The sequence below is a fragment of the Ambystoma mexicanum genome, chromosome 9, assembly GCF_040938575.1.
Source record: "Ambystoma mexicanum isolate Mex_15411 chromosome 9, UKY_AmexF1_1, whole genome shotgun sequence".
Classification (NCBI taxonomy): domain Eukaryota; kingdom Metazoa; phylum Chordata; class Amphibia; order Caudata; family Ambystomatidae; genus Ambystoma; species Ambystoma mexicanum.
Window position 1 is genome coordinate 1,528,962,552 of NC_090931.1, and position 26,282 is coordinate 1,528,988,833.

Below are 26,282 nucleotides of genomic sequence, written 5' to 3' on the forward strand. Positions count from 1 at the left end.
AACTGAGACATTGGGACGCTTCGCAGCATATACTGCATGCCGAGGAGAGTAAGTGATATTCACAGGGTGAACGTAAACAAGGGAGCGGGGACGCAGAGTGCATTATGGAATGAAACAAATGAAAGGGCATTGAAGACGCAGTGGCTGAATCAGTAAGACTTTTACATGTGGAGGAAGTCCTGGCAGGAGAGGGGTAAACCATGCAACCTGTTTGCAAGACTGAGACTCGCACCCAATCATAAAGTGAACATTGTGAAAGCCCTGGCAGGAGAGTATACCAGGCAATGTGATTGCGAGTCTGGTATCCACATCTCAATTGCGAATAAACTGTGAGAGTCAAGAAGAGGAAAAAAATCAACCTTTTGTGTGTGTGAAATCCAGGTGAAGGGAACCATACCCCCTGGACTGGAAAGGTGAATACATTGTGAAAGCCAAGCATAGGACGAGAACCCCTTGACTGTGTGAAATCCAGGGGAAGGGAGCCATACCCTGGGACTGGAAAACTGCATATTTTAGGAAAGAGATCTACGTTTGTGAACTGTAAAGAGCCCAAGAAACTCAGAGGAAGGGAACCCGCCCCCACCTTCCCGCTGAGGATTGTGGAACTTTGATTATTTGTTTATTTTTGCACCTTTTAGAACTTTGTGTTGGAACTTTGGAAAAAACTACAGAGGGCCAGTTTAAAGACTATGGGCCTCATTACCACCCAGGCGGTAAGTTACCGCCTGGGTCGTACCTTTACCACCATGGCGTAAACTACTTTTACGCCATGGTGGTTGGCGGACTTACCGCCCCATTCCGAGGTGAGTGGGGCGGTAAGTCCCCATTAACCCATCCACCCTTCCCCATTCCCATTTTTGCCCCATAGGGCATAATGGGAGTGGGGAAGGCGTTAATTACGCCACCGTAAATTACGGTGGCGTAATTAACAACAAGGTCCCTTAGCGCCATGGATTTTAACACCTGCTAAAAGCAGGTGTTAACACCTTCATGGCGCTAAGGGACCTCGGAATCAGGCGGTAAGGGTCGGCGCTGTTTACGCCGCCGTAAACCCCTTACCGCCTGGGTCCTAATGAGGCCCTATATCCTGTTGCACTTTATTTTGAGTTTAGCATTTAAGGGTCAGGTTAGGATTTGGGACACAGGAGGGAGAACTCTCTACTTTTGGACATTCTGACACCGACATCCTTTACTTTTGTTGATGCAGGGAAACCCCTTGTAGTGATAGGTCTTTCTCCAACCTCTTTGCTTTAATAAAAGTTCAGTTAAAAAAGACTTATTCGACACAGTGTCATCCAGCCACAACTACATATACAAAAACACAAATTTGCCATGTTTAAATAACACAAGTGTACAACATTGTTTAAGTTCATTCATCAATACTGGGAATTCCAGTTTCTAAAAAATCAATTTGAACCTTGTTAAAAATACTACCTTCGACTTATACAAATCATATAAAAGGCCTCCCTACGTGTTCACATTGGACCATTATGATGCATTAGGCAAACCCCCGTTACACACTTAAAATTTTCGCTCTCGCTCTACAGTCTTCAGTCAAATAGGTGGCAACATAGTAGACCACTTTCATCACATCATATTTTCGGAAGAAGAGGATCGCAGAGTCTATATTGCGTACACCATTTTTCGATCAGTAGGGAAATCAAAAGCCTCCTTCTGGGGGCTTGGTAACCAACACAAAGAAAGAGAAAGTGAGGCAGGGTTTCTCCTCCGCTGCTGAACACATGGGGCCCACTTCTTAGTAATACTAGCTAGATTTAAGATAGAGATTCTAAACCTTATATAGGAGGTTACGCGAGTATTGCAGTTTTATCATATCTAAATAACTCTGGAAACCCAGTCTTATCTTACCTGCTAAATATGTGGGACCCCCAGAGAGTAGCCGGCATTAAGCCAGATTTTGAGAACAAACACTAGAGGTGGCCACCCAAGTGTACAGGAACAGGGAGAAGACACTGATGTCTAGTCACTCTCCATCAAGGTAGGGTAGCAGAGCAGTAAGGCTTAGACTTGGTATAGGGACACAATGACTGACACACACACACACACACACACACACACACACACACCCCCACCCCACCCCACCCCACCCCACCCCCAACCCCCGATCCCCCCCCAACCCCACGCAATATTAAAAACAATATTTTAGGTGACTGTGTAGGGTAAAGTAAGTGAACAAATAGCAATTTCGAGCCAGTTTTAGAGAGGCGAGTTGTTAGAAAACAGAACGCCTACAATAGAACCTAGATTTAGGTCCCCAGTTCTCAATCAGTCTTGCCCTGCCCTGCCCCCCTAGGAGATGTGGCTGTTGGGCTCTGTGCCCCCAGTGCCACTAGATACAGAGATTCACTTTGCAGAGTATCAGGGTGGTATACTATGTGAGTCACAAACAGGAGTTGGTTGCAGGCACGTGTTCCAGATCTGAACAACAAGGAAAGTAAAGTTCTTGCAGGTTCTTCTATTTCCACCACTCTAGGGGGAAGCCCAGGTGGGTATCCTTGACCAAACCACCAATATCTTAGCTTGGCATAGAAGCGGTAGGGTAAGGATTTCACGCCAGTGCAACTATATCATGGGGGGTAGGAATAGGTATGCAAACTCACCTCCCTTACTCCAATTTCTTCAGCAATCACTTCAGGGGTTTTTGAATCTGCTAGGCCCACTTACTTCTAGGCTTGATTCGGTCGATGGAGGTCCAGGGAATGTGGGTGCAGAGGTCACTTGCGCCATCAGGTTTGGGGCTGCCCAGCTGTACATCATTGGCACAACAGGATGAAGACTTTGATGTAGCAGGCAACCTCAAGGATGCAAAGGAGGGTTGCAGTGGTGGTTCCACCATTAGGTGGTGCCAGGCGATCCTCATGGCGAGAACAAAGGACAGGCCCTGCACAGCTCCTCTTTGGTCAGAAAGGCAGCTACTACAGGCAAAGACATCGGATTCTCACTAGATGAAAATCTGTAAAGCGCCAATGCTGATCTGAAACGGCAGCCAGTACAGCAAGGGCGAACAGGAGAGCTGGTTAGTCCACTAGAAGTCCAGGGGCACATCTGCAATCTCAGCATGCACGGATCCTTGAGCATGAATCCGGACATGTTGTTCACACCAGCTGAGAGGGCCTTCTGGAGATCTGTAGAGGGCAGCAGGGGTTCACCAGGACTTGGCCGGAGGTAATGCTGGTTGGCTGCAACTGTCATTTTATGGTTTTCAGCGGGCTATACTTCTTTGTACGGCTCTTTGCTCCAATGATGATCTGTCGAACAGCCACGATTTGAGCTGGAGACTCCCTGAAGCCCACCAGTGGTAAGGATTGGCACCATTCAAGCTGGCAAGGGCTGTTCAATCATGGGTAGCCTGTGGTCAACACATCTGCCCAGAAGATATAACTGTGGACTGGGTCCAGAAAGACCCAGCCCCCACATCTGGCCACACACACAGACAGCCACTTTGATCAAGAACTTCATTTCTAAAGAAGACAATTCTGGACCGGGATGGCAAGAACATGGCCAGGGGACAAGGGGACAAAACATCTTGCAGCACAGCCACTAGAGTATATGCTAATCTAAATGGAATTATGGTGTAAAATCCAAAAGTGCATGCAAGGCAGTTCAAAAACACTGAAGAAAAATATCTGCTGTCACCAGTCCATCCTGGACACATTGGGCCTCATTCCGAGGCTTGCGCTGATGGAATGAAGGGGGGCGCTAGGCTTGCGCTGATGGAATGAAGGGGGGCGCTACGGGACCGTCCCCCTTCATTCCGTCAGGGCTGATTACGAGGTTCCCTTTGCGGGACCCGGATCAGACGTCTGGTAAAACCAGACGTCTTTTCCGGGTCTCGCGAGGAGAAGAGGGAGGTAACAACGGGACACTTGTAATGTGCCCGTTGTTACCTCCCTCCCCATTCCCATTGAGCGCTATGGGGGCTCAAATGGGAATGGGGAATGGTTCCTGCAAGGAGGACTTACCGGGTCCTCCTATGTCGGAATGACCCGGTAAGTCCCCATTGCAGGAACCCGGTAATGGAGCCCGCTTTGGAGGCAGACATGGAGCTAATAGCTCCAGGGCTACCTCCAAACTCGTAATGGGGCCCATTGTGTCTGTAGGGACCCAGAGGTTGCCTACCGCGTTTCACGGTGCATCGATGTGCGCTGGGATTCCACTGAGGAAGACAGGCTCTCCCAATACAGAGAGTTTTAGGGACCTATCCGCCTCCCTATAAAAGTGAGCAACGGCAAGGTACGTAAAGCTGAGGGCTTTACCTACCTCCAAAAGGTCAGATCAAGATGCACAAAATAACCAAAAAGGTGTGGTGTGCCATTAAAGTCTATGGGAGGAAAGAAGCAAAAACACATTCTTTCCAAACTGTTTCGTTTTATGAACTAGGATGTTTCTCTCAAATGCCCGACTATTGCATCTGTTAGTTATCCATGGCACTGGCACAATCTGCTTTAAGAAAATTATTTTATTATCATGTGTTTCAAAGTGGTTTCACTTTTTAATTAATGTAATCATGTATTTGGTTAGGTACTGGCCCACGGTGCTTTCAAATTCATGATTACTTTGCTTTTGCTTTTTCACCTCTTACTAATGTTACTTACCCAATGTGCATTCAAATGCACAATTTAACACTAGTTTCAACCAAAATTCTTGGGGGGTGGGTGTGGTTATATCTCACTACCTCGAGGAATTACTAAGGGTAACCTATCCAAATGTTTCCCCAAGACAATAATAGTTATATGCCTCGTCACACGCTCTCCCCTCTTTCTGACAAACTTCTCCACATGCTTTCCCTCCACTCACTATTAATTCTCCTTCTCTCTGCCTACTGCCTCCTATTCGCTTCACTGTGGTGTTCACCTCACCTATTATCTCTCTCCTTCCCTCCATCTCCCTTTCTCTTTCCTCCTTTGCTCTCCCTCTTGCCTTCCTCTCGATCTTGCCTTCCTCACTCGATCACTCCTATGTTTCTCACTCTACTCCTCGCTTCCCCTCCACCCCCTACTAATACCACCTATTCTCCAACCTCCACCTTCTACACCCTTCTCCCCCTCTTGCACCCTCACTTCTGCACTCTTGTTCACTTGCGCCCTTCTTTGACCCAATCTCACCTAATCCCACTACACTCTCGTTTCCCATCCTCCCCTCACCTGTTCTAACAGGCACTCCGCTCTCTCACACACAGAGTACCTCACCTGCACTTTATTCTACACTACCCAACACGTCTTCAGCGCTCCTATCCGTGTCCTATCCTCCGCATGGTCAGCCACCTCTCCTCCAGAACCCTCATCCAAACACCATTCAACCCTTTCTGGCCGCACAGCTCTTTTATACCAAGGCTTCCAGTTTGGCTATTCCTCCCCTTCCCATTGGTCCCTGCCTGACTTTTCGGGGCAATCTTCTTCAAATTCCCTTGAGGACTTTTCCTGTGGCAGGTTTTGTGGGTTTGCCGTTGCCACATCCCAGTTTTTCTGACTGCACACGTGTCCATGCTGCTGCCGTGGGAAGTCTGCACTTTGTGGATTTCAGGGAGCAAAAGTCACACTTGGCATACTTTCCGCTCCCAGCTGGAAAGGAACTGCATTCTGGAGCTGGCAGTCCTGTAATAGCCAAGAAAGGACTTCTGCAAGACATTGGGCTGCAGAAACAGTGTTACAGATAAGGTACCTTAAAACTCCCTCACCCTGGGTCTCGGATCGCATCGGCTGTGGCATGTGCCCTGGGGGGAACACCTACCTAAGGTTTGGAGAGGTCCCCATCAGTCCCAGACGGGGTCAAGACCCTGACCATGCCACATTTTACAAGGTGGACTAGTGTTCATTTTTCTATTTGTACATTGCAAGGGGTAGGACCATGGCATCTCTGATGCCGCCTGCCCCCTGTAATGCAGACTGATGCAGCGTGTGAGCATCTACTGCTACTGGAAATAAACCATGTGAATCTTCCGTACGAGGCTGGAAATGGACATGGAATTGGGGTTTTAATGAAATACGGCCATCAGTATTTCAATAAGTCCACTGGCGTTCCAACCATGAAAAGGATAACCCTGTAAGCAAGACAGAACCATGTCAAAGCCTGCAATGAAGCCCAGGAAGAGGTATTTATTTAAATAATGTCATTTTCTTAAAACCAATATTAACAGCACTGTGATTTTAAGAATAGCCAATCCCTTGCTGCACTCCTAAATCCCAGTGTCATTAAAACTGAAATAAAAAAAAAGGTTAAAAGGAGGGCACTACGTAACGTAGCTTGTATACTGATCAAACTCAGTTTATATTCATTTATGAAGTTTTAACCTGGGGCTACCAATCAATAAAGATCCTCTGGCATGAGGATCAAATAATCATAAGCAAAGAAAAATAGAGTGAAGTTACTCTATTATGACTGGTGATCTCAGTTGGCCCTACAACAAGGGCTGTACGCTATAGCTTGATTGCTTCTGAATGTCCACTGCAATTTAAATCATCCAATACTTGTTGAATTTCTCCAGAAAATATTTATTCCATATTTATTGGTTGTACTTTTTTGAAAGAATATTCTATTTCATATTCCATGAGGACTCACATAAAATACTGGCTGTAATTGTATGTACATAATGCCAATGCATTTTGGTAATTAAATTTAATTTAATTACCGAATTCGGTAACTAAATGTAATATTTAATTAAATTTAATTACCGAAATGCATTGGCATTATGTACATTACATTACGGCCAGTATTTTATGTTAGTCCTCATGGAATATGAAATAGAATATTCTTTCAAAAAAGTACAACCAATAAATATGGAATAAATATTTTCTGGAGAAATTCAACAAGTATTAGAATAAAACTGAAATATACATTTTTTGGAGAGCTTCGATTTACAGCAGTGGCCAGGGATCAATGTTGTCCGTGGTCAAAAGACAAAACCAATGATTTTGGCCCTTGGAATATGTTTGAGTACACCTGCACTAGAGGGTTTATTCATCAGGAACTGTATGGATAATGAGCCCTCAGTTCAAACCTTGTGGATTATAAGAGTACAAAACTAAGAAGTGCTGAACATGTATGTGCATCTGGGACACGAGCTGGGGATATGTTTTCTCAGCCTGCAGGAACCTTTTGACATCCTTAGACCCCTGGGAACTGGATACATCTAGACATCAAGAAGTGCTGAACATGTATGTGCATCGGGGACATGAGCTGGGGTATAGGTTTTCTCAGCCTGCAGGAACCTTGTGACATCCTTAGACCCCTGGGAAGTGAATACATCTAGACGTCAAGAAGTGCTGAACATGCATGTGCATCAGGGACATGATCTGGGGGGATATGTTTGCTCAGCCTGCAGGAAACTTGTGACATCCTTAGACCACTAGGAACTGGATACATCTAGACGTCATTTAAGGAGTGAACTTGGTGCTGGTGTCTAGGCGGTGACCAGCTCATCGAAGTTGCAAGCTAATTGACCTAAATATTGCTTCTGTGTGTTGTGGGTCTATCAATAAGCTCATGACCATGATTTTCCCGCTAGAGTTCCAGGAACATTTTCTTCTATTTCTTGTCACCTAACCCTAGCCTTGTCCAACCTCTTCTACAAACTCTGTGGCATTTTACAGTGGTTGTGCCATCTCCTGTGCTAACGCTTTGATCCCTAGCACACGTTAACTTTCAGATCCTTCTCCTGCAGCACATTAACTTATTCATAACTGGTTTATGGCCTTAACTAGTTATACTGTTGACCCGTTGCACATTTGATCCACTCCACTAGATCTTGGTGTCCGTGGGGAGGTGGGTCTATAGCTGCAGAGCACGAGTACATGCTTACCGTCTCACTGACTGAGCTCAGCCTTGAAGGGATTCAAGTCGGAAGACTTTCTAAAGATTAAAATAATGATTTGTTTCTAAGATTCAATAACATCCCGCTTTCTTCCCTACTTCCCTGATACTGCTCAGGTGGCCCTTTTTCCTACCAGTAATAATCTACACTCCTGGTCATTAGAGGATTGTCCCTTAGACAATCCTGAGACATGTACTGTTCAAGTTCTCTGTCTGCAGGAGGTAAATCATGGGCAGAAGCCACTGCATCTTGCCCGAGTCAGTAAAGAAAGCAATAGTAAAGAAGAGAACAGGTAGTCAGAGCAGCTTGATACAAAATCAATTCATTTCTTTTATTAGTGAAGAACAGATACGTAAATACTTACATTTTATGCTTCACTGAATTCACATAAAACAATCTCCTCAGTCATTGCATCTGGCCATGCATACTCATTCAGTGATCCATCAATCTTTTGCCATTATCGTATGGCACAATACTTTACGGAACCCTCCATTACCCTGGAATTATGGCTTAATCTCCTACTGCAGTAGGGGGCCCTGGAATTGCATCAGGGAGCACCTTGCAGGAACCCCCCTACAGAATTAGAAGATGAAGCCATATGACGTAACAGGATTTTTTGCATGATACTACATATTTTCACCCACGAGCTAACATATGGTGTTAATCTGCAAATATATATATATATATATATATATATATATATATATATATATATATATATATATATATATATATATATATATATATATATATATATATATATATATATATATATATATATATATATATATATATATATTATATCCTGGCTCATGGAAAACAAAGGAATCTATTTGAATAATCAACTGTGAGGATTCAGATTGGTTTGAGAGACAATGGCCTCATTACGAGTTTGGAGGTATTGGAGGTAGCCATGGTGCTATTAGCGCCATGGCTGCCTCCAAAGTCGGGTCCGGGTAGTCGGAATGGGGACTTACCAGGACATTCAAACCTGGAGGACCTGGTAAATCCCCATTCTGAAAACCATTCCCAATTCCCATTCGAGCCCCCATAGGGCTCAATGGGAATGGGGAAGGAGCTAATAACGGGCCCGCAAATAGCGGGCCTGTTATTTGCTCCCTGGTCCCTTAGTGGCTCCCGCTAAGGGACCTCGGAATGCGGCGGTAGGGGGGTTAACGGCACCGGCATCATTACCGGTGCCATTAACCCCCTACCGCCGTACTCGCAATGAGGCCCCATATCTTGCCAGCCCTTGGAAAATAAGACTGGCAAATAGAACAATGTTTGCCTTGAAAAAGACTGCATAAGGTCGAAACGTGTTGGCTAAGCTATGGCACAGTATGCTTTTGCTAGGACTGGACAATTACACTTTCATGGTCGATTGCCTATATCAAAATAAATGCTAATAGCTGGGATCAGCGCACTGAATTTGGTGTCACCAGAATTTTATATATTATTATGGATTGTGGGGTGTCTTTCCCTTCCAATCAATGTTAGCCTGCCTGCCTGCCGCATGTCAACGCATATGCAGTATCACTTTTTGAATATTTCTTTGGGACAAAGACTATGTGGGAATTCCATGGAGTTGGCCAGTTGGTTTTTTAATGATGTAATTCTTGCATAATGCCATTTCCTTTTCCAGTTGTGGCTGGAAGTGTATCGGAAACCAGAGTATGAAGTTCAGCTGTGGGCTTCACAGAATCAGTTAATGGAGATACTTGAACCTTTCATATACCCTTTAAGAGATGCAGGTCACTCAATAAAAGAGTGTTCTTGACTCATCGAAAACATGATGGCAGCTATAGCGATAGTGCTTCCTGTTGGGTGACGAAGCAAGAGGTTTCCTGGGGCTACCCCTCGTAGCGCATGCAAGTCGCTAGATACTGTTCTGTTGTAGAGTTGAGCCAAGAATTTCATTTTTCTTTTTTTTTTCTTTTAAACGGGACACTTGGCTGCCCTCAGAGTTCTGAGCCTGACAGAATCTGCTTATTTGTCCTTATTGTGCATTCTTATATGGCGATGATGTTGATCATATCGCGCCAGCAATTACCAGGATCTCTGCACCATTCCCTCGACATTCATCAGTATTGGACGTAGTTTATTTATATATTCTTCCATGCTTCTGCAGATTCAGCAGATTGCAGTCTAGCAGGCATGCTATGTGTGCATGTCAGTTACCACCATGCGCCTTGAGTGAGTTTTCATATGACACTGTTAATGAACCTTTGACCCATAGCAGGCCATAGATACCTTCATGACTGCCAGCTAACAATCTTCCAGAGAGTTTTGATTCTGGCACTTGTTTTGTCGAACCTGTGATTTATTGGACATGTGACAGATGGGCTCAGTCTCACTTTGTCCTGTTCCATCTTAGAGGCTTGTTCTCCATCCCTTGCATCCAATCTAGCCATCGTGAGTCTGGTTGCCAATGGAAGAGGTTTTTTAGCAATCTCTTCCTGGATGAGGAGGAAGAACAGCCTCTTATAACCTGCGTCATCATGCATGAACGTGTGAAAGTCGGTGTACGATAGATGCGTGCAGCCTGGTGGCAAACAGGCCTGTGAAGTCCCCAGGCCGCTGACACGCTGAATTGAATCTACGATGCTCATGATCAACATTCCACTGGAGATCAAACCATCTAAACATTCATATAGGTCCTTACAAGTATGTCTGGGGAGCGTGGGAACAACCTCAACTTCTTCACCAAGCAGGTCTATGAACAGACAATGAGCATATTTGTCTGATAGTCCTCATTTTGCACTTCAAAGAAGTTCCTAAAATATTCTATCCACCATTCTCATTTAAGCCCCAAAGCCTACAGGGCAGACATATTGCAGGGAGGCTGGAGCCAGAAGGCAGACGCCTCTTTATTATCAACTTTGTACAATGTATATCGATGAAGGCATCACAGGGTGATTCCTTCCAAATACTGTGCAAAAGAGGCTGTAGAACCTTTCATCGCATTGGAGTGCCCGAGTAGGGTGGATTGTTCAATCAGTAATGCCCAAAAGGTTAGCGCATTGTGAACTGGAGTCATTCCACGTTCTAGATGGCCTCGACATGAGGCTATTCTGAACTCTAGTTCAATTTTGAGTAAGCATTGTAGTAGGACAGAAGGAGGAGATAGACTAGTTGCCCTTTCAAGATGCTTTTATTTAAAATAATAAGAAAAAAGGGGTGCGTGGCTTGGAGCCATGGCAATCTGAGTGGCTCTGTGAGAGCTCCCTGCTGGTGCCATGCATCCAACCAGGATGCCCCGGTGAAACCGTAGTTTGAATATTCATTTACAATGGAATCTAAGGCTGTAGTGGTGTAGCAGGCATCGACTGACTTCTGACCCTCAGCGACACCTGGAACCTGGTAGATTCCTCAAACCAAACGATGCAGAGATGCAGAGATGCAGAGATGCAGAGATGCAGAGATGCACCCGGCGGCAAAATTGCAGACTCCTCCTCGCGCGGCTAGAGCTGGAGGCGTGGCCACCCACGAAGCTCCTGGTCCCTTGAGGGTGTCGCAGTGGGGGGAGGGGGTGGGACATCCACCTCCCTCCCAGTGCTAACCCGCTCCCCTCTGCCGGTGGAAACAATCGCCCGCACCTAGCAACATTGGGGCAATACTGGGAACGAAAGCCCACCCGTTCCAAGCTTACACTTCCCGCTCCCTGCAATCCGAAATCTTTGGAGCGGAGGTGAAGCAGCTCAGCCACGCACCAGGACAAGCGAGGGGCATCTCCACAACAATGGAGCATCGAATGTGGGCCCCCCGTGGAAGCCCTGAAACCTGAGGCGCAAATCGACAGCTGGGGGTCTCAGGGTGACAGAACCGCCCTCCCTCCCCACCCCGAGCGACACTCACCTCCTCTGCCAGTCCTAACCCCACCAAGCACGAACTAGCGAACAGCTGAATTGCCAGCGGTGGAGGTGGGTCACACAACATTCAGCCCCATCATTCTCCTCTGCGGCACCCCAGAGCGACCAGAACACAGAAAACAACGTCAGGTACTGTGACTACCCCGGCCCCACCATCCGAGGGTGGTCCGGCTCGCGCTGTGCCCCCTCTTCAAAACTAACGGCACCCGATCAGGGGTAGTGAGGGGAGGCGGTTACACCGAGCCTCACCAGTATCCGCCCTGCAAATAATGTCCAAGAGGCCCCAGCCCTGATCGCGTTCTGGCGGTGAGCGGGCCGCCCTTTGTGGGAAGAGGAAGCCGACGGAGGCAGCAGAGACCACCTGGAGTGCGATCACCCCGCCAAAAAAGCCCCCCCCATACTGCTCCTCCCAGAAACCTGGAGGCAGAGTGGGGGTAGCAAAGCCCAGCCGAGCAACCCGCAGCTCCACTTCTGGAACTCTGAAGCCCATCATCTCCAATGTGGATCCCCACTGGAGGGTCGTGCAGGAGCCGATGCCACGTGGCTCGCAACGAAAAGCTCAGGGTTAGCCTGGACCTATAAAGGGTGTCGCTGGTGGACATATTAGCCCCCCCCCCGCCTCAAACCCCGCTGATACTCGTCCGAGACGGATGCACCTGACAACCCCAGCGGATCCTGCCACCTCATTGAAATTTGACGAGGGAGAGGCTCCACTGGAGGAACGCCCCAAACCAAGTGTTAAGGCGAGCCACACGGGGAGCTGGGGGAACAGGCCTTCCTTCTCCAGCAGACCCCCCCTGCACTAGCAGCAGCCTCCAGCCCCCATGAGGTGACTGGACTCCCAGAGCAACTCCAAGAGGTAAGGTGGCACCTGCCGTTCCACACCGCTGACCCACCCTCTTACAGGGGCAGGGTTGCTGGGAAGCCAAGTGGGACTCTCCCCGACGCAAAGAACAGGCAACAGGGGACCTTTTACTTTTTCTGGCATCCTGAACAAGCCTGCTCCGTATCAAAAGATCAACTCCAGCATGCAGCCCAGGCATTAACCACCCGGTCACCAGCGGTCTACGGACCTGGCTAGGAGACTACTCTGGGAAGCGGAGTACTAACAGCGCAGCGTGTGGCACTGCCCACCCAGAACCAATGCACACAGCTTGGCACCTAGCTGTCAAAGGGGCCGGCGATGCCCTCGAGTGGACTAATTGCCTGCTCCCTCAACACGAACATTCACTACCACATTACGGGCAGCGCCTGACACCACAACAAAATACATCCAATTTGAATAGAGAGCAAACACAGTGCTCCCCGGTTACTGAGCAGTGCAAACAAGGGTTCTGGCCCTAACGGTGCAGTGTCCCTCTGCCCCCCCCAGAACAAGGGTGACTGAAGCACGATGACCAAGACCTCTAGTCTACGAAACAGACTGATATCGCTCCACTATGGACTTCCCCCATGGCCGAAAAGTCAAGACGAGGGGGGCGTACCGAAAGCATGGCGCTCAGCAGCCACCCAGAAGCAGTCCCCGAGCAAATATCACAAGCGCTCACGAAATCGGACCTCCAAGAGTTACCGTCAGCCATCACCAAGGAATACCAGAAGGGTACTGAAGAGGTGATGAACAAGATTTCTACCCTAGACAAGCGAGTGGGGGAAATAGAATCCAGGACAGTGGAAATCGAAACCACACTCTACGAACTTTGAAATAGAATTGCAGCGCTCGAGGCAAGATGCGAAACGCTTGAGCCTAAGCAGGAAGACGCAGAGAATCACTCTAGGCGCCATAACATCCGCCTGAGGGGGACCCCGGCATCTATCCCAGACGAAGAGTTGGGGGCATATGTTAGTGACTTGTTCCGCTTCATCCTGACCGTCCCGGATTAATCCCCATTAGAACTCGACAGAGGTCCACAGAACAAGACAGAAGCAAAGTACCTCCTACACGACATTAGATGTACTGGCAAGAGTACACTTTTACAAAGTTAAGGAAGAAATAATGAGGGAAGCCAGGAGTTCAGCCCGCATACACTTCAGAGATGCCGCGATATCCTTATACCAAGACCGAGCAGCCGTCAATCTGGCTAAGAGAAAAGCTGTGAAACTCATGACGGAGTGGCTCCAGATCATATACAGATGGAGCTTTCCCACGGCCCTCACCTTCACATGGGAAGGTAAGCCCTGGCACGTCCTCTCCCTAAAGGAAGTGGAAATCTTTATGAACCCAGAGGTCGAGGAGAACAAACTCGACAAGGGAACTCCTGCCACGGAACAAGCACAAAGTGAATCTCTTAGATCCTGGTCCCAGGCGGAAAGCCGACGCAGAATAAGGGGGCTCCCATCCAAAAAAAAAAACCAAACAAAAAAAAAAGAGATCAATCACTGTTAATGATGGGCTTGCAGCTCCTCCTAACCCCTAAGGCATCCAGAGTCAGTGCCATTGGGGTCCATGTTGAAACGGACACAGCTAACACGACCTGGGCAGGACCGCCACCAAGCACTCTAGAACCTAGAGGCCCCAATCCCTCAAGCTAGCTCCCGGGATCGCTGAGGAGACAAATCCCTCACAACAAAATAAGACGACTAGAGACACATTAATACACAAATCGATCTGTCTACAAGCTGAACCAGAATCCTCAGAGGAAGCTTCACCACAACTGAGTTGGATAGTTGGATGTGTTGGCCCAGCCAGATGCCCCGTTGGTTGAAGGCTGGCCCGGAAAACCTGTTTGTTACGGGGGGGGGGAGGGGACAGATGGGTGGGCGGGGTGGTGGGTCGGACCGTGGGGGGACTTATGTGGGGGGCGGAAAGGGGAAACGAAAACAGTCCTCAGAGGGGGCAAGACACACAGATATGCAAATTCACGACACAGGAACATCCTAACACCAGGAATCACCGCAACCAGCAAGATGGCACTAGTCGGCATACAAGAGAGATGGGGAACATGACGCAAAGCAACTTGACCAAGACCAAATGACATCCTATGACAAGGTACTCACCATTGACAACCTGGAACGTACAGGGCCCAAAAGGAAATTGGTTTAACGCAGGCTTGGCCAGCTCGCAGCAGACATCGGGGGTCATTCTGAGTTGGGCGATAAGGGTTAACGGTCACCGGTAATGATGCCGGTGCCGGAAAACCCTTACCGCCCAATTCCGAGGTCCCTTAGCGGGTCCCAGCAGGAACGGGTGGTCTGACCACACGTTCCCTGCGGTTCCCGTTAAGGGACCTTGGAGCTAATAAAGGTACCGCAATGTGCGGTACCGTAATTAGCGCCTTCCCTGTTCCCATTGAGCCCTATGGGAGCTCAAACGGGAATGAGGAATGGTCTACAGAATGTAGGGTCAGAATGACCCGGTAAGTCCCCATTCTGCCAGACCGGGCCCGGACCCGGTTTGGGAGGCAGCCATGGTGCTAATAGCACCATGGCTACCGCCCAACTCGGAACGACCCCCATTGTCTGCCTACAAGAGACCCACCTCCTGACAGTGGACAAAAAGAGAGTGAACTTCCAGGGGTACCCAAACCAGTATTTTGCTTCCTCAGGGCAAAAGAAGAGAGGCGTTGCCCTACTGTTGAGCCAGGACCTGCAATTAACACAAGTCACAATCAAAAGAGATCCGGAGGGAAGATATCTTCTACTAAAGGGACTTCTGGTCGAGCTGCCCATCACCCTAGTCATAATCTATTGCCTGAATAGTGTGCAAGTCCAATTTCTCCACAACATCCTACCAATCATCGCAGCCTTCGCCAAGGGCCTCCTACTAATTGGTGGAGACTTTAACTTAACCCCAGACCCAAATCTGGACAAAACGCTGCCCCCAAATAGAGAAGACTTTGTCAAAGCACTGGGTATGGCAGAGTTTCTGAGGGAAACAGAATGCATCAACATCTGGAGGCTTTCTAATAAAGAGGCTAGGGCCTACACATTCTTCTCACACGTCCATAAAGGATACTCAAGGATTTACCTTCTATTGGCACCAAGTGCTCTCGTTCCATGCGTGGAGGATATAGAAATACGGCACAGAGCCATGTCAGACAATGCACCGGTCACTATGTGCCTGAGAGTGCAGGGCTTGCCGAAGCTCCCGCAAAAATATTGGAAGATGCAAGAACAGATCTTGACAACCATAGCAACGAGCACGGAATTAACAGAAGCCATCAAAAACTACTTCAAGGAGAATACAAGATACCTCTAGGGCCTTCATCTGGGATGCCATGAAGCCAGTAATCAGAGGGGTGGCGATCACCTTCACGTCAAGGCATAATCGACAAAACCAAGTGCAACAAGCTAAACTAGAGGAGAAGGACGAGGAACTGGGGCGCTCCTTCAAAAGACGCCAAACCACAACAACGGGTAGAGAACTCAAGAAAGCAAAAGCGGCATTGGAAATGCATCTAGCGGACCGATCAGCCAGAGTACTGGTGTACACCAAACAATTCTACTACTTGAACAGCAATAAGGCAAACCGCCTTCTGTTGCACGAACTGAAAAAACTCTATTCACAGAACATCCAGAGCCTATCAGACCGAAACAGCAAAATCTGCCACACAAACACTGAGAAACTGGAGCTAATGACAGAATATCACAAGGAAATCATGACTGGCCATCCTACGGCCAAGTCTGCTCATCGACAATATTTAGCTACTGTCCAAAAAGACCATCCGCATCCGCAGCTGGAATCCCTGGAACGCCCAATTACAGCCGAGGAGGTAGGAGAGACGATTTGCACCCTGAAAAATATGGTCCAGGCCCAGACGGGTTCACAAGACAATTCTACAAAAAATGCGCACACATCCTGGCCCTCCCAACTAGCAACCCGTTACAGCTCATTTCGCTCAACGGGATCCACCACCAAATCCATGGAGGAGTCACTGACGGTCCTCATACCGAAACCGGGGAAAAGCCGGGACCAATGCTCATCACAAAGACCCATAACACTGCTAAACAACGACGCTAAGATATTTGCAAAAACCCTAGCGTGCAGATCCTACCGGACATAATACACCCGGACCAAACAGGCTTTATCCTGGGCCGTAGTACACAGGACAACATAATAAGAACTATTAACATCGAGTCAGCAAACAGGTCTGGCCTGAAACTAGCACTCCCGTCATTGATGTGCACAAAGCCTTCGACATGTTGGACTGAGGCTACATAAAGGAGACACTACAACACTACGGTTTCGGCCCACATTTCGTGAAATGGGCGTTAGCTAACTATCAAAATCCCTCCACGTGACTCAGACTGAACGGCACCAGATCGGACAAAATCAACATAACTAGAGGCACCAGACAAGGATGTCCCTTATCTCCCCTCCTATTTGCGCTCTCTATGGAGCCCTTTGCCAGCAGAATCCGCCACAATCCGTCAATTCACGGGCTAGAAGTCAACGAGGAAGCCTACAAAACAGCCTTATATGCGGACGACGCCCTAACAGTGACCTGAACTGAAGAGTCCATGAAAGCACTGTGGCAAGAAACATTTGGGAAGCCATCGAGTTTTATGGTAAACTTCACAAAATCTACAGCAATGGCCATCAATTTAATGCGGAAGCTCAAGAAAGCGCTGGCAGCCAACTACCCGATCCCATGGGCGAAATCACAAAGTAACTTACCTGGGAGTCCAATTACCAAGCAAAACTGAAAGGATATACAAAGCAAATTTCCCACCACTGTTCAATGATCTGAAAAGTGACCTGGAACGTTGGCAGGAGCAAGAAATATCCTGGCTTGGGAGGATCACTGCACTGAAGATTAATCTAATCCCAAGACTGATCTATTATTGCCTACCTCTCCCAGTAACCATCCAGAAGCTAAAGTCAAGCATCCTGAACTATGTCTGGGAAGGAAAGAATCCGCGATTCCAAGGCGCATTATGGAAAAAGGCAGCCCGTCAGTGGAATTGCAGGAGCGCCATGGGTCCCCTCTCACCTATCTGGGACAACCCAGATTTCACCCTGGGAATCACTCCAACGAACTTTGACAAATGGAAGGAGGGAGGGCTGAGAAATAGCTCAGACGTCTTCGAAAATGGAGCCCCGCTAAAATTTTGCCCCGGAGACGGAAAGGTTCCGATATGGACAACTCAGGCATTGGCTATCCCACGAGGCAATAAAGAAAAACGGAAGCAGAGAATGAACAGTGCTAGCACGAACACTCACAGAATGCCCCACCGCCGGGAAAATATCCACACTATACAGGCTGCTAGACAGGACAGATCTAAGCAAAAAAGAAGTATACATGTTGAAGTGGGAAAAGGACATAGGTAGAGTGGGGCCGCATCTGCTCGAGCGCACACAAGCTCCAAGTGTGTGACCAACAAAGAAGGGGCCATTAAAATGTGCTACTGGTGGTACCGAACTCTGGAGATCCTCAACAAATGTAACCCCAGGATTCCTCCACAATGCTGGAGAGGATGCTCGAGCACAGGCACGCTATTCCACCTCCTGTGGTCTTGCCCCAAGGCTGAACAGTTTTGGAAAAATGTCCTGGAACAAATCAAGCTCATCACAGGTCTCACTATCCCATCGGACCCAGGAATTGTCCTACTGGGAGCTATGGGCGTAGGCCAATTTCCACTAACCGGCCGAATAGCAGACTTGTGCTCGCACTTATTAACAGAGGTGAAGATCTCAATAGCGAGATTATGGAAAAACCTGGAAGGCCCAGCAATCCCAATGCGGTGGTCTAAGTGTTGGGACATAGTAGCAGCAGAAAAAAATTACGGCCTTCCGCTTTGGTAACAGGACCAAGTTCTACCATACTTGGGCCCCCTTCCTGGACTATCCGCAGAAATTCCCAGGAGTGCCAAGGAAACGCCCACACCGCTGATGGATGGAGAAGCTGGACTAAGAGAATCAACCTGTGAACAGGAAACAAACTGAAAAGCCCAACAGCCGAACGAGAGCCCGATGGAAATATTAGACTCCCGTGTCAGTGCTCACACGCGAACCCCCCTCCACAAGAGAACACTGATCTAGGTTATGTTATTTGTTTGATTATAACGCACCAATAGCCCGCAGGCATCAGGGCGCGGAAGTGTCTGGGGTAATTCAGTGCGCAAAATATTATATGCTGTAGAGGGCGGTCCGCGGAAAGATAATGAGATTATCATTGGAAGAGGTGGGTCTAGCACCTAGATGTGAATCCTCGCTCGGGATGAAGCATAATCTGAAACCTGCTGTCTCCCCTTCTCCTCTTCACGCCCAGGGACTATTACTGTTATTGTTTTTGTTTCTATTACTGATTGTGCTTCAGGGTATTTTATAATTAAGCCTGAAGCAGTACATCAAATGTCTGACGCTATGTTTGAAGCCTGTTCACAAAATACAAATAAAAAGAATCTTTGGGAAAAAAAAGAAGAAAAAGGCCTCACTTTCTCTATGCTAGAGGTTTCCCTACCTAACAAAACTAGGGTGCTTGCGGTCAGTTTGTGAAGTCCAAAAGTAAAGTCAGTCCTCAGTCCAAAACTAAACTATGCGGACCCTACCACTAAGAAAAACAACTAAAGGCCAGGAGACTGACTCCCTTCTCGTGGAGTGGCTTTCTTAGCTCAGTTCCTATATTTTTTGCATCTTTCGTACAAGTTTGTGCAGTTCATGAAGGAGGCTTTCCCAATCTTCCGGCTTCCCCTTCCCCTTGTGTTGAAAGATCCATTTGGTTAACGTTCTTAATCTTTCCCTTCAATTCTCTTGGTCTCTTTCTCCAGTTGACTTTCTCTCTCTGGTTCACTCACATCCCCATCAATGTACTGATGGTAAGCCCAGTGTAGGCTCTCCCTTTGACTATTGGTGTTCCCACTCTCCATGTTATTAGCCTTCTCACTGGGATAAGTATGATGAACCCAGTGGTTTTTCTCAGTCTCCTGAATGTTGGATCTCTTACTGGGATGAGGATAATGCTCTCAGTAAAGATTCTCACCCCCTTCAGGACTTTGGACTCCACTGGAACGAGGAGGCTTAGCCCCGTATTTATTTGTACTCTTCTTAGAACTCTTTTTACTACTGGGATGAGTATACGGAGCCCAGTATTTATTCTCACTCGCTTCTTATTACTCTTGGTACTACTGGGGCAAGCATGAAAAGTCCAGTAGTTATTCTCACTTTTCTGTTCACACTCAAGGTCACTGGGATGGAAATAGTGAACCCAGTATTTAAACTCACTCTTCTGCATACTACTGGGAGGAGTAGGATTGTCCTCTGCCCGGGTCTCCCGCTCTTCCCGTTAACTTCCTTGTATAGGGGTTGCATCCATCTTCTGGACATCTTCTCTCATCGGGATGTCTCTCGTGTTCGGTTTTGTTACTTCTCCAAATACGCTTCTGCGTACTTCGTGTATGGTGGTATCGGCACTGAGAAGGGTTCTCTCTCCCCGTTTCTTGATCACCACCTCTCTGGGCAACTCTTCCCCTCAGCTCCGCTTCTGTCTCGGTAATCAATCGGGATACTTCCTGGAAAGTGTTATCGGCGCAGAGAGGTTTTTCTTTTCCTCATGCCCACTACTTCTCGCTGGCTGGTCCCTCCTGGGATGGCCGTCTGCTTCACCGCTTCTCTGTAGGGTGTTGTTGGAAAGGTGCTTCCTGGGCACCAGTTCCTCCATGCTTCTTCACTTACTGAGTGTCAACACTCTCTCCGGTTCACCAGCCTCCATACTGCAGCCGATTTAATACGTCCATGTCTCTCTCTAGCTTTCTCATGCTAGTATGCCAGTACTCTACTGGTACTAGAGTCGGCCTTCCAGGCTTTCACTTGCCGGACGTCGCTCTGGCTTTCTTGTGTGTTCCTCCTTGGACTAGAGTCAGCCCTGCAAGCTCTCTCTAGCTTGATCCTAGGACAAGGCAGCTTGTGCACCTGTGCTCTGCAGCTCCCTTCCAGCTTGGGAAGCAGCAGAACCCTGTGGCTCTCGGTGACACTCCAGCAGCTGATCTGAAACTCCCCGATCTCTCCGGCATTCTCTTGCTCCTCCCACTTTTATGATGCTCTTCTGGAAAGAGAGTTCCTCATTGGAACAGAAGTCTTTGTCCCTTGGGGTGTGGGCTGGGGGTTTTAAAGTCTATTCTTGTGAGGTCCCGCTTGCTGCCACCCCTAGGTGGAATATCTTGTAGCAGGCTCCCCTCCCTAGTCTCACAAGGAAAAACTCCCCATGGGGAGAAGTGACTGAATCCCTCGATTTGTCACAACAATCATATTGTATTTATCCCCAATACAGGCAATCACTAGCAGGTCAAGAACTCGCTACATCTGGAGCTTTAGAGAATGCGAAACTCCAACCATTTTCAAGCCAAAGCGGCAAGAGTGCCACTGCACCATTAAGGAAGATCCAGATTGCAGTCTGTGTATGGATGCATGGTAAGCAAGGACCAGAAAAGACTGATTACTCAGGAGGCACACTGAGCGAGGACCACATAGTACTAATCACTGGGGAGGAACACTGAACGTGAACCAGCAAATAAGGATTACTGGGGTGGAACATCAAGCAAGAACCAGGGAACATGGATTACTGGGTAGGCGCACCAAGAGGGAACTTTCGAACACTGACTACTTGGAAGGTGCATCGAGTGAGAACGAGCAAAAACAGATTACTGCGGAGGAGCATGAAGAGGGAACCAGCAAAGGTGGATTCCTGTGGAAGTGTTAGGACAGTTTTTGTAAGTCCAACTAAGGGCTTCATAAAACCATAACTGAGGCAGTACAAAACGCCACTCTTAGTAGAAGGCTGTACCACCTGAGAACATTTGGTAGCGTAGACAGAGCAGCCAGGCTTATCTTAGGGTAGGAGAGAGAGAGAGAGAGAGGGCTGCAACTTGGTACAAAGAAATTGTAGCATACATATGGTCCAATGAAACACTGAAACACTATGGGCCTCATTACGACCCTGGCGCTAAGTGTTAACAGCGCCATTAAAGACTTTGCGCCTAATTACGAGGTCCCTTTGCGGGACCCGACCTTAACGGCTGGTTTTACAATTCAAGGAAAGCACAGCCCAGTGTCACGAGGAGCAGCTATTCAAGGTCAGTAAGTAACCCATTATACTTTTTAAGAAGGGCATTGAGCAACTAATAGCCACATATTAACTACAAGACTGTTTCAGGAATGCACTGAAGCAGACCAAGGAAAGCAAACCCCAATGGAACAATTTAAGAATGACAATCTGTTTTTCGAGGCAAGTAATCCCCATTGGTAAGCCTTTTCACCCATTCACTTTAGAAATTATAAAACAGTACCAACACTTATCATTTTTCAAAAGGGGGGGCAAACATCATTCAAAGTAAGTAAAAATAACTTCTATACTTTTTAAAGGAGCAACCAGCAGCTTGAAAGGTAGGTAAAACCTTCAGAACACTTCGTAACTTCTTCTATTACAGAGATACAGTTACCACACTATCCTCTTTAGCAAGTAAGTATCTTTTACAAGTGTTCTAGTTTTCAAGACAGGAGTCTTATCTTTTAAAGTCCTTCCCTAGTCTACAGCATGCTTTTTTTCGCAGGGGCAGAATAGGGACTCTAGTGGTCTAGGAGCCAGCTGTAGGCATGACAGGATAGGGTTCAGTTGCAAGAAAGTCTGCGTTCCAGAGGATATTTCTTCAGACAAGTAAGTATTCACTTTAAAGTTAGTTGAACGTGTTCAGGGACTTCACAGATGGCTCCCTATATGCGTTCCAGCATTAGGCCTGGGCAAGTGGTATGGGCAAACTCCCCAACACTCGAATCATCCAGTCAGCCTTACAGAATTCACACAAGACTTAAGGTAAGTATTACCCAAGCCAGCACAGTACCTCAGAAGAAAGGAGCTTCTGGGTGGATGCCTTCGGGATGCTGCAGCACAGGACCCGGTCCCTGTTTTCTTGATCTTGAGACTGAAGAAATGGACACTGAAAGAAAACTGGTGGCAGTCAACAGGGGAGGCTTTCAATAAAGGATTCTTTACAGTTTCTCGTGCCTGTGTTGATGTGATGCCTTTTTACAGGTGCCCGATGAAGAACAAATATTGCGGCTGGATTCTCTTCAATCTCTCGGTCCTGCACTCTGGTGAGGGACTTCAGGGATTCAAATCGTGTCTCTGGAGGTCAAGCTGAAGGCCACCAATGCTTCGGATGAAATCAGACTTCGGAAGACCATGCACTGAAGTCAGGCTCGAGGCCCCCTGGTATTGGCGTTTTGCAGCCCAGCAAGGTCACAGCCTGTCGAGGGATGGCTCGTTTTGCAGGTCTTCTCAAGGCTAGCGGATCTCACCAGCCTCTGGGTATGAGTCGTTGCATTCAGGACCCCCAGATCGGTTGGAAGGAAGGGTTACATCAGGCTTCAGTTACACAGCAGGCTCTCTGGTCACTGGAAATGGTTACATCTGTCATTTATTCATCTTCCTCTTTGGATTTGGTTCCCGTGGTTGACTTGTCAGCAGATTCCAGGATCAGAGTACTTATCAGGAACTACAGCACAACTTCTGCAAACTCTCCCTGCAGTTTACAGAAAGGGGTGGCCTGGCTGTCCAACCAGGACAGCCAGACCCCCCAGTGGGAACTGGTTCCTTTCAGTCAAAGGGAAAGACAAAGGGATGCAGAGTTTGGACTCCTCCCTCGCTTTCGTGCCTTCACAGACACCCAGGAGCCTCAACAGGGAATACAAAGGATTCCCGCCGAAGACAAAACTACAACCAAGGTTGTGCCACCTAGAATGACAGAAGACCTCAGAAACAAGCAAATGAGAAATGGCAAAAAAACAGAGCCCACCATTCTAGCAGAATGGTGACCATGCTGCGCATTACTGCGGCTGATTTGACAGTCTGCAAGTAACAATGACAAAGCCATAAAAGTAGTCACACTGCCACCAGCCATTCAAGTTAACTTGTAATTGTAACATAAATGTTACCTGATAAGTGAGAAAGGGGATACAGTGCATCTCCCCAGCACTCCATATAAGGTGGGGTGTGCTGGCTCACTGTATAAAATGTAAAGAGGATGGAAATGCCACTTGACCTCTTGGGAACAGTAGTTCACCCAAGATATAATAAGAGAAATTACAAAGGGAAGACCAAAGGGACAGCCCAACCAAAGCCCAAAGGTTATAGGAAACTATAACTCCAATGACACAATATGTCATGAACCGTCGAATACGCCCTTTCTGGACTTCCTGGTCCTTGACACATCGGGCCTTACACTCTGCCGTACTTCCAACATGGCCGTTAAACACAGAACGCGCTCTAACAGCCTTCACGTCAGACGTAGCACGTTCTATAAAAAAGCCACGGCCCCGCGTGTCTCAACGCTACTGATTGCTGTGGCTAGACGTGTGTTCCGTAGTTCGCTTTGGAACAACTCTGTTTCCTGGTTCCCGGACCATCGCTCCCTCCTTCTACCTCCCGTTCCTCCTTATCCTGCCTTGCACCCTGGATTCCGTGTACCCGCCTCCGAGTACACCTCCTTCGTTTCCTGGACTTCCTGGAGATTCCCAGCGTCCCTGGACGTAGACCGCTGAACGCACACTGGAACCCGAAGACACTCGTACGGGGTTATATAAAACCCGAACGGTACGCAAGAAAACTCCTTCCAAGAATTCCAGCAAACATCGAACTCAGGTGAGAAAGGGGGAAACCTGTGACACAATATGCAGAGACATACAAAGGTCACCCCTAAAAAGGGTAAAAGACTAGGTGAGAGGGGATAAAGATTCCCACTCACCTAGGGACAGGGTAAAATAATTACCAAGTCCAAGCAAAAAGTTCTGGGGTGACAAGTCAGGAAGTTTCAAATTTATGAACATCTTACCCAACCGGAAGCGCATAGAGAGGGGACCAAGGAACGTAGATTACGGGGGAGGCACGTGGGTCGGGAACCAGTGAACACAGGTTTCTGGGAAGTGCAGAACAGCTGAGGTGCAGTAGGTAGACATATGCCTCACTGCCGGTGACCTGTCATGAAGCAGGTGCAGGAGCCTTTGTTGCCAGTTATCGTGCCGCTGATTCAGGTAATACATCAAGCGTTCTTCCCTGGTACTGCCCAGTTTCCTTTTTTCCCCCCACACTTTCTTCTCTTCATTCTAGTCACTCCCTGATCATCCCTTACCTCAAAGCGAAACAGTTGATGTCTCAGGATTGGCCATCTCTTTGCAGGAGTTAACCTATTAGTGGGCAGGGGGAGAATTTCAAGTTGCAAGCTACTAGCCAGCCATAAAACAGTAAATCACCACACATGCACACAGCAAACCATGTCTTACTCTCCAAGAAACAAATATCACAAGCCAATGATGAGCGATATACTTGTAGGACAGAGTCGAGTGTTTGCAACAGAGGCAGCAATGTCTGCTCGGTGGAGTCAGCAGGTACTTCACATTGGCGTAGGTCCTTTAATTGGTGGCCAGACTGTTCCTTCACAAGTGAAAGGAAATGCCAGCTGCTTGCCAGAAAGAAATGGGTGAGATCATTTTGTGGGGTGTGTGCACTGGGGAGTGGGGTGTCCTTTCTGCTTGTGTAATAGACATCTTTAGACGGGTCAGAACCATTGCCCAAGTGTTCGTTTTACGATTGAAGCACCTGTGTATTTGGCCACCTGTGTATTTTGCCATAATGCAGTGCCGGTCACCTTTGAGCAGCCCCCTGATCTATGGAGGACTTCCAGAACTTTGCCAGCACATTATCTGGGCAATACAAAGGTCTTGTTTGATGTGGAGAGTATAACAGGGAGTGAAGTGCTTGTCTGACCCAGGGCCAGCCTGCACTTTACAGGTCTGAATCCTAAGGGGATACATTGAGGAGCACCACCCTTGGTAATAATACCAGCTATTATTACAGCTCTTAGAAGTGGGACAAATGCAGCATTACGAGCTATATACACCTCGCAGTCTAAAGCTTCCTCTGGGGAGCAGGTGCGCGCTTGCCATAAGGAGACTAACATTGCCACACAGCATCAAAAGGTCCCCACAAGCTTCATCAATGCAGTACCCAGACATGATGGAAGAACAGAATGCATGCAGACTATCCAGGGCAGTCCCCTCTACCCACCCACAGGACTCCCACTGATCCCCAACAAACCGCTCTACCCACCTGTCGCACTCTCGCTGAGCTCTCCAATCTCCGATTTATGGCACTCCATGGAATCGGCAGCTTCCTCATCTTTGACACTCAAAGGATAATTTGTGATACTGGCAAGTCCTGAAACCAGACAGAGACCCATCCAATGAAAACCGGCACAGAAACACCTTTTACTGGCATCTTATCCGCTCAAAAGCCCAAGGAATACAGTGCAAAACTGGTTGTCGACCCACATGTTCATTATTTCGTAAAATAGTTTAAGAAACTGTTTTGGGCGCACTTAATTCCAAATAAACTAAGCTTTTTGGTAAAGAAATATGCCCAACCGATAGGACTTACAATACATAGACAGAGGCAGAACCGCGGGTTAGCATTCTTTGCATTTACTCAACATCGGTACATCACTTCTGACAGCAGTGACATGTTTTAAGTGGCAATACAGAGAACAGTGAAAGGCTGCTTTTACAAAATGGAGGAGGCTGTGCGAGAGGGAAAACCAAGCGCAAAAGGGTAGGTATAAAGTGAAAGACCAGGCACAGAGCCAAGTACAGACATACA

At 47.7% G+C, this 26,282-nt stretch overlaps 1 protein-coding gene across 1 annotated transcript in view; it reads right to left on the reverse strand.

Annotated features, from left to right (window-relative positions):
- The window catches only part of LOC138487560 (zinc finger protein 16-like), a 127,316-nt gene that overhangs the window by 18,761 nt on the left and 82,273 nt on the right, over positions 1–26,282 (reverse strand). Inside the window, exon 8 of the mRNA XM_069614040.1 lies at positions 25,737–25,844. Within this exon, the coding sequence (XP_069470141.1) occupies positions 25,737–25,844 (108 nt within the window). The remainder of the gene's footprint in view (positions 1–25,736; positions 25,845–26,282) is intronic.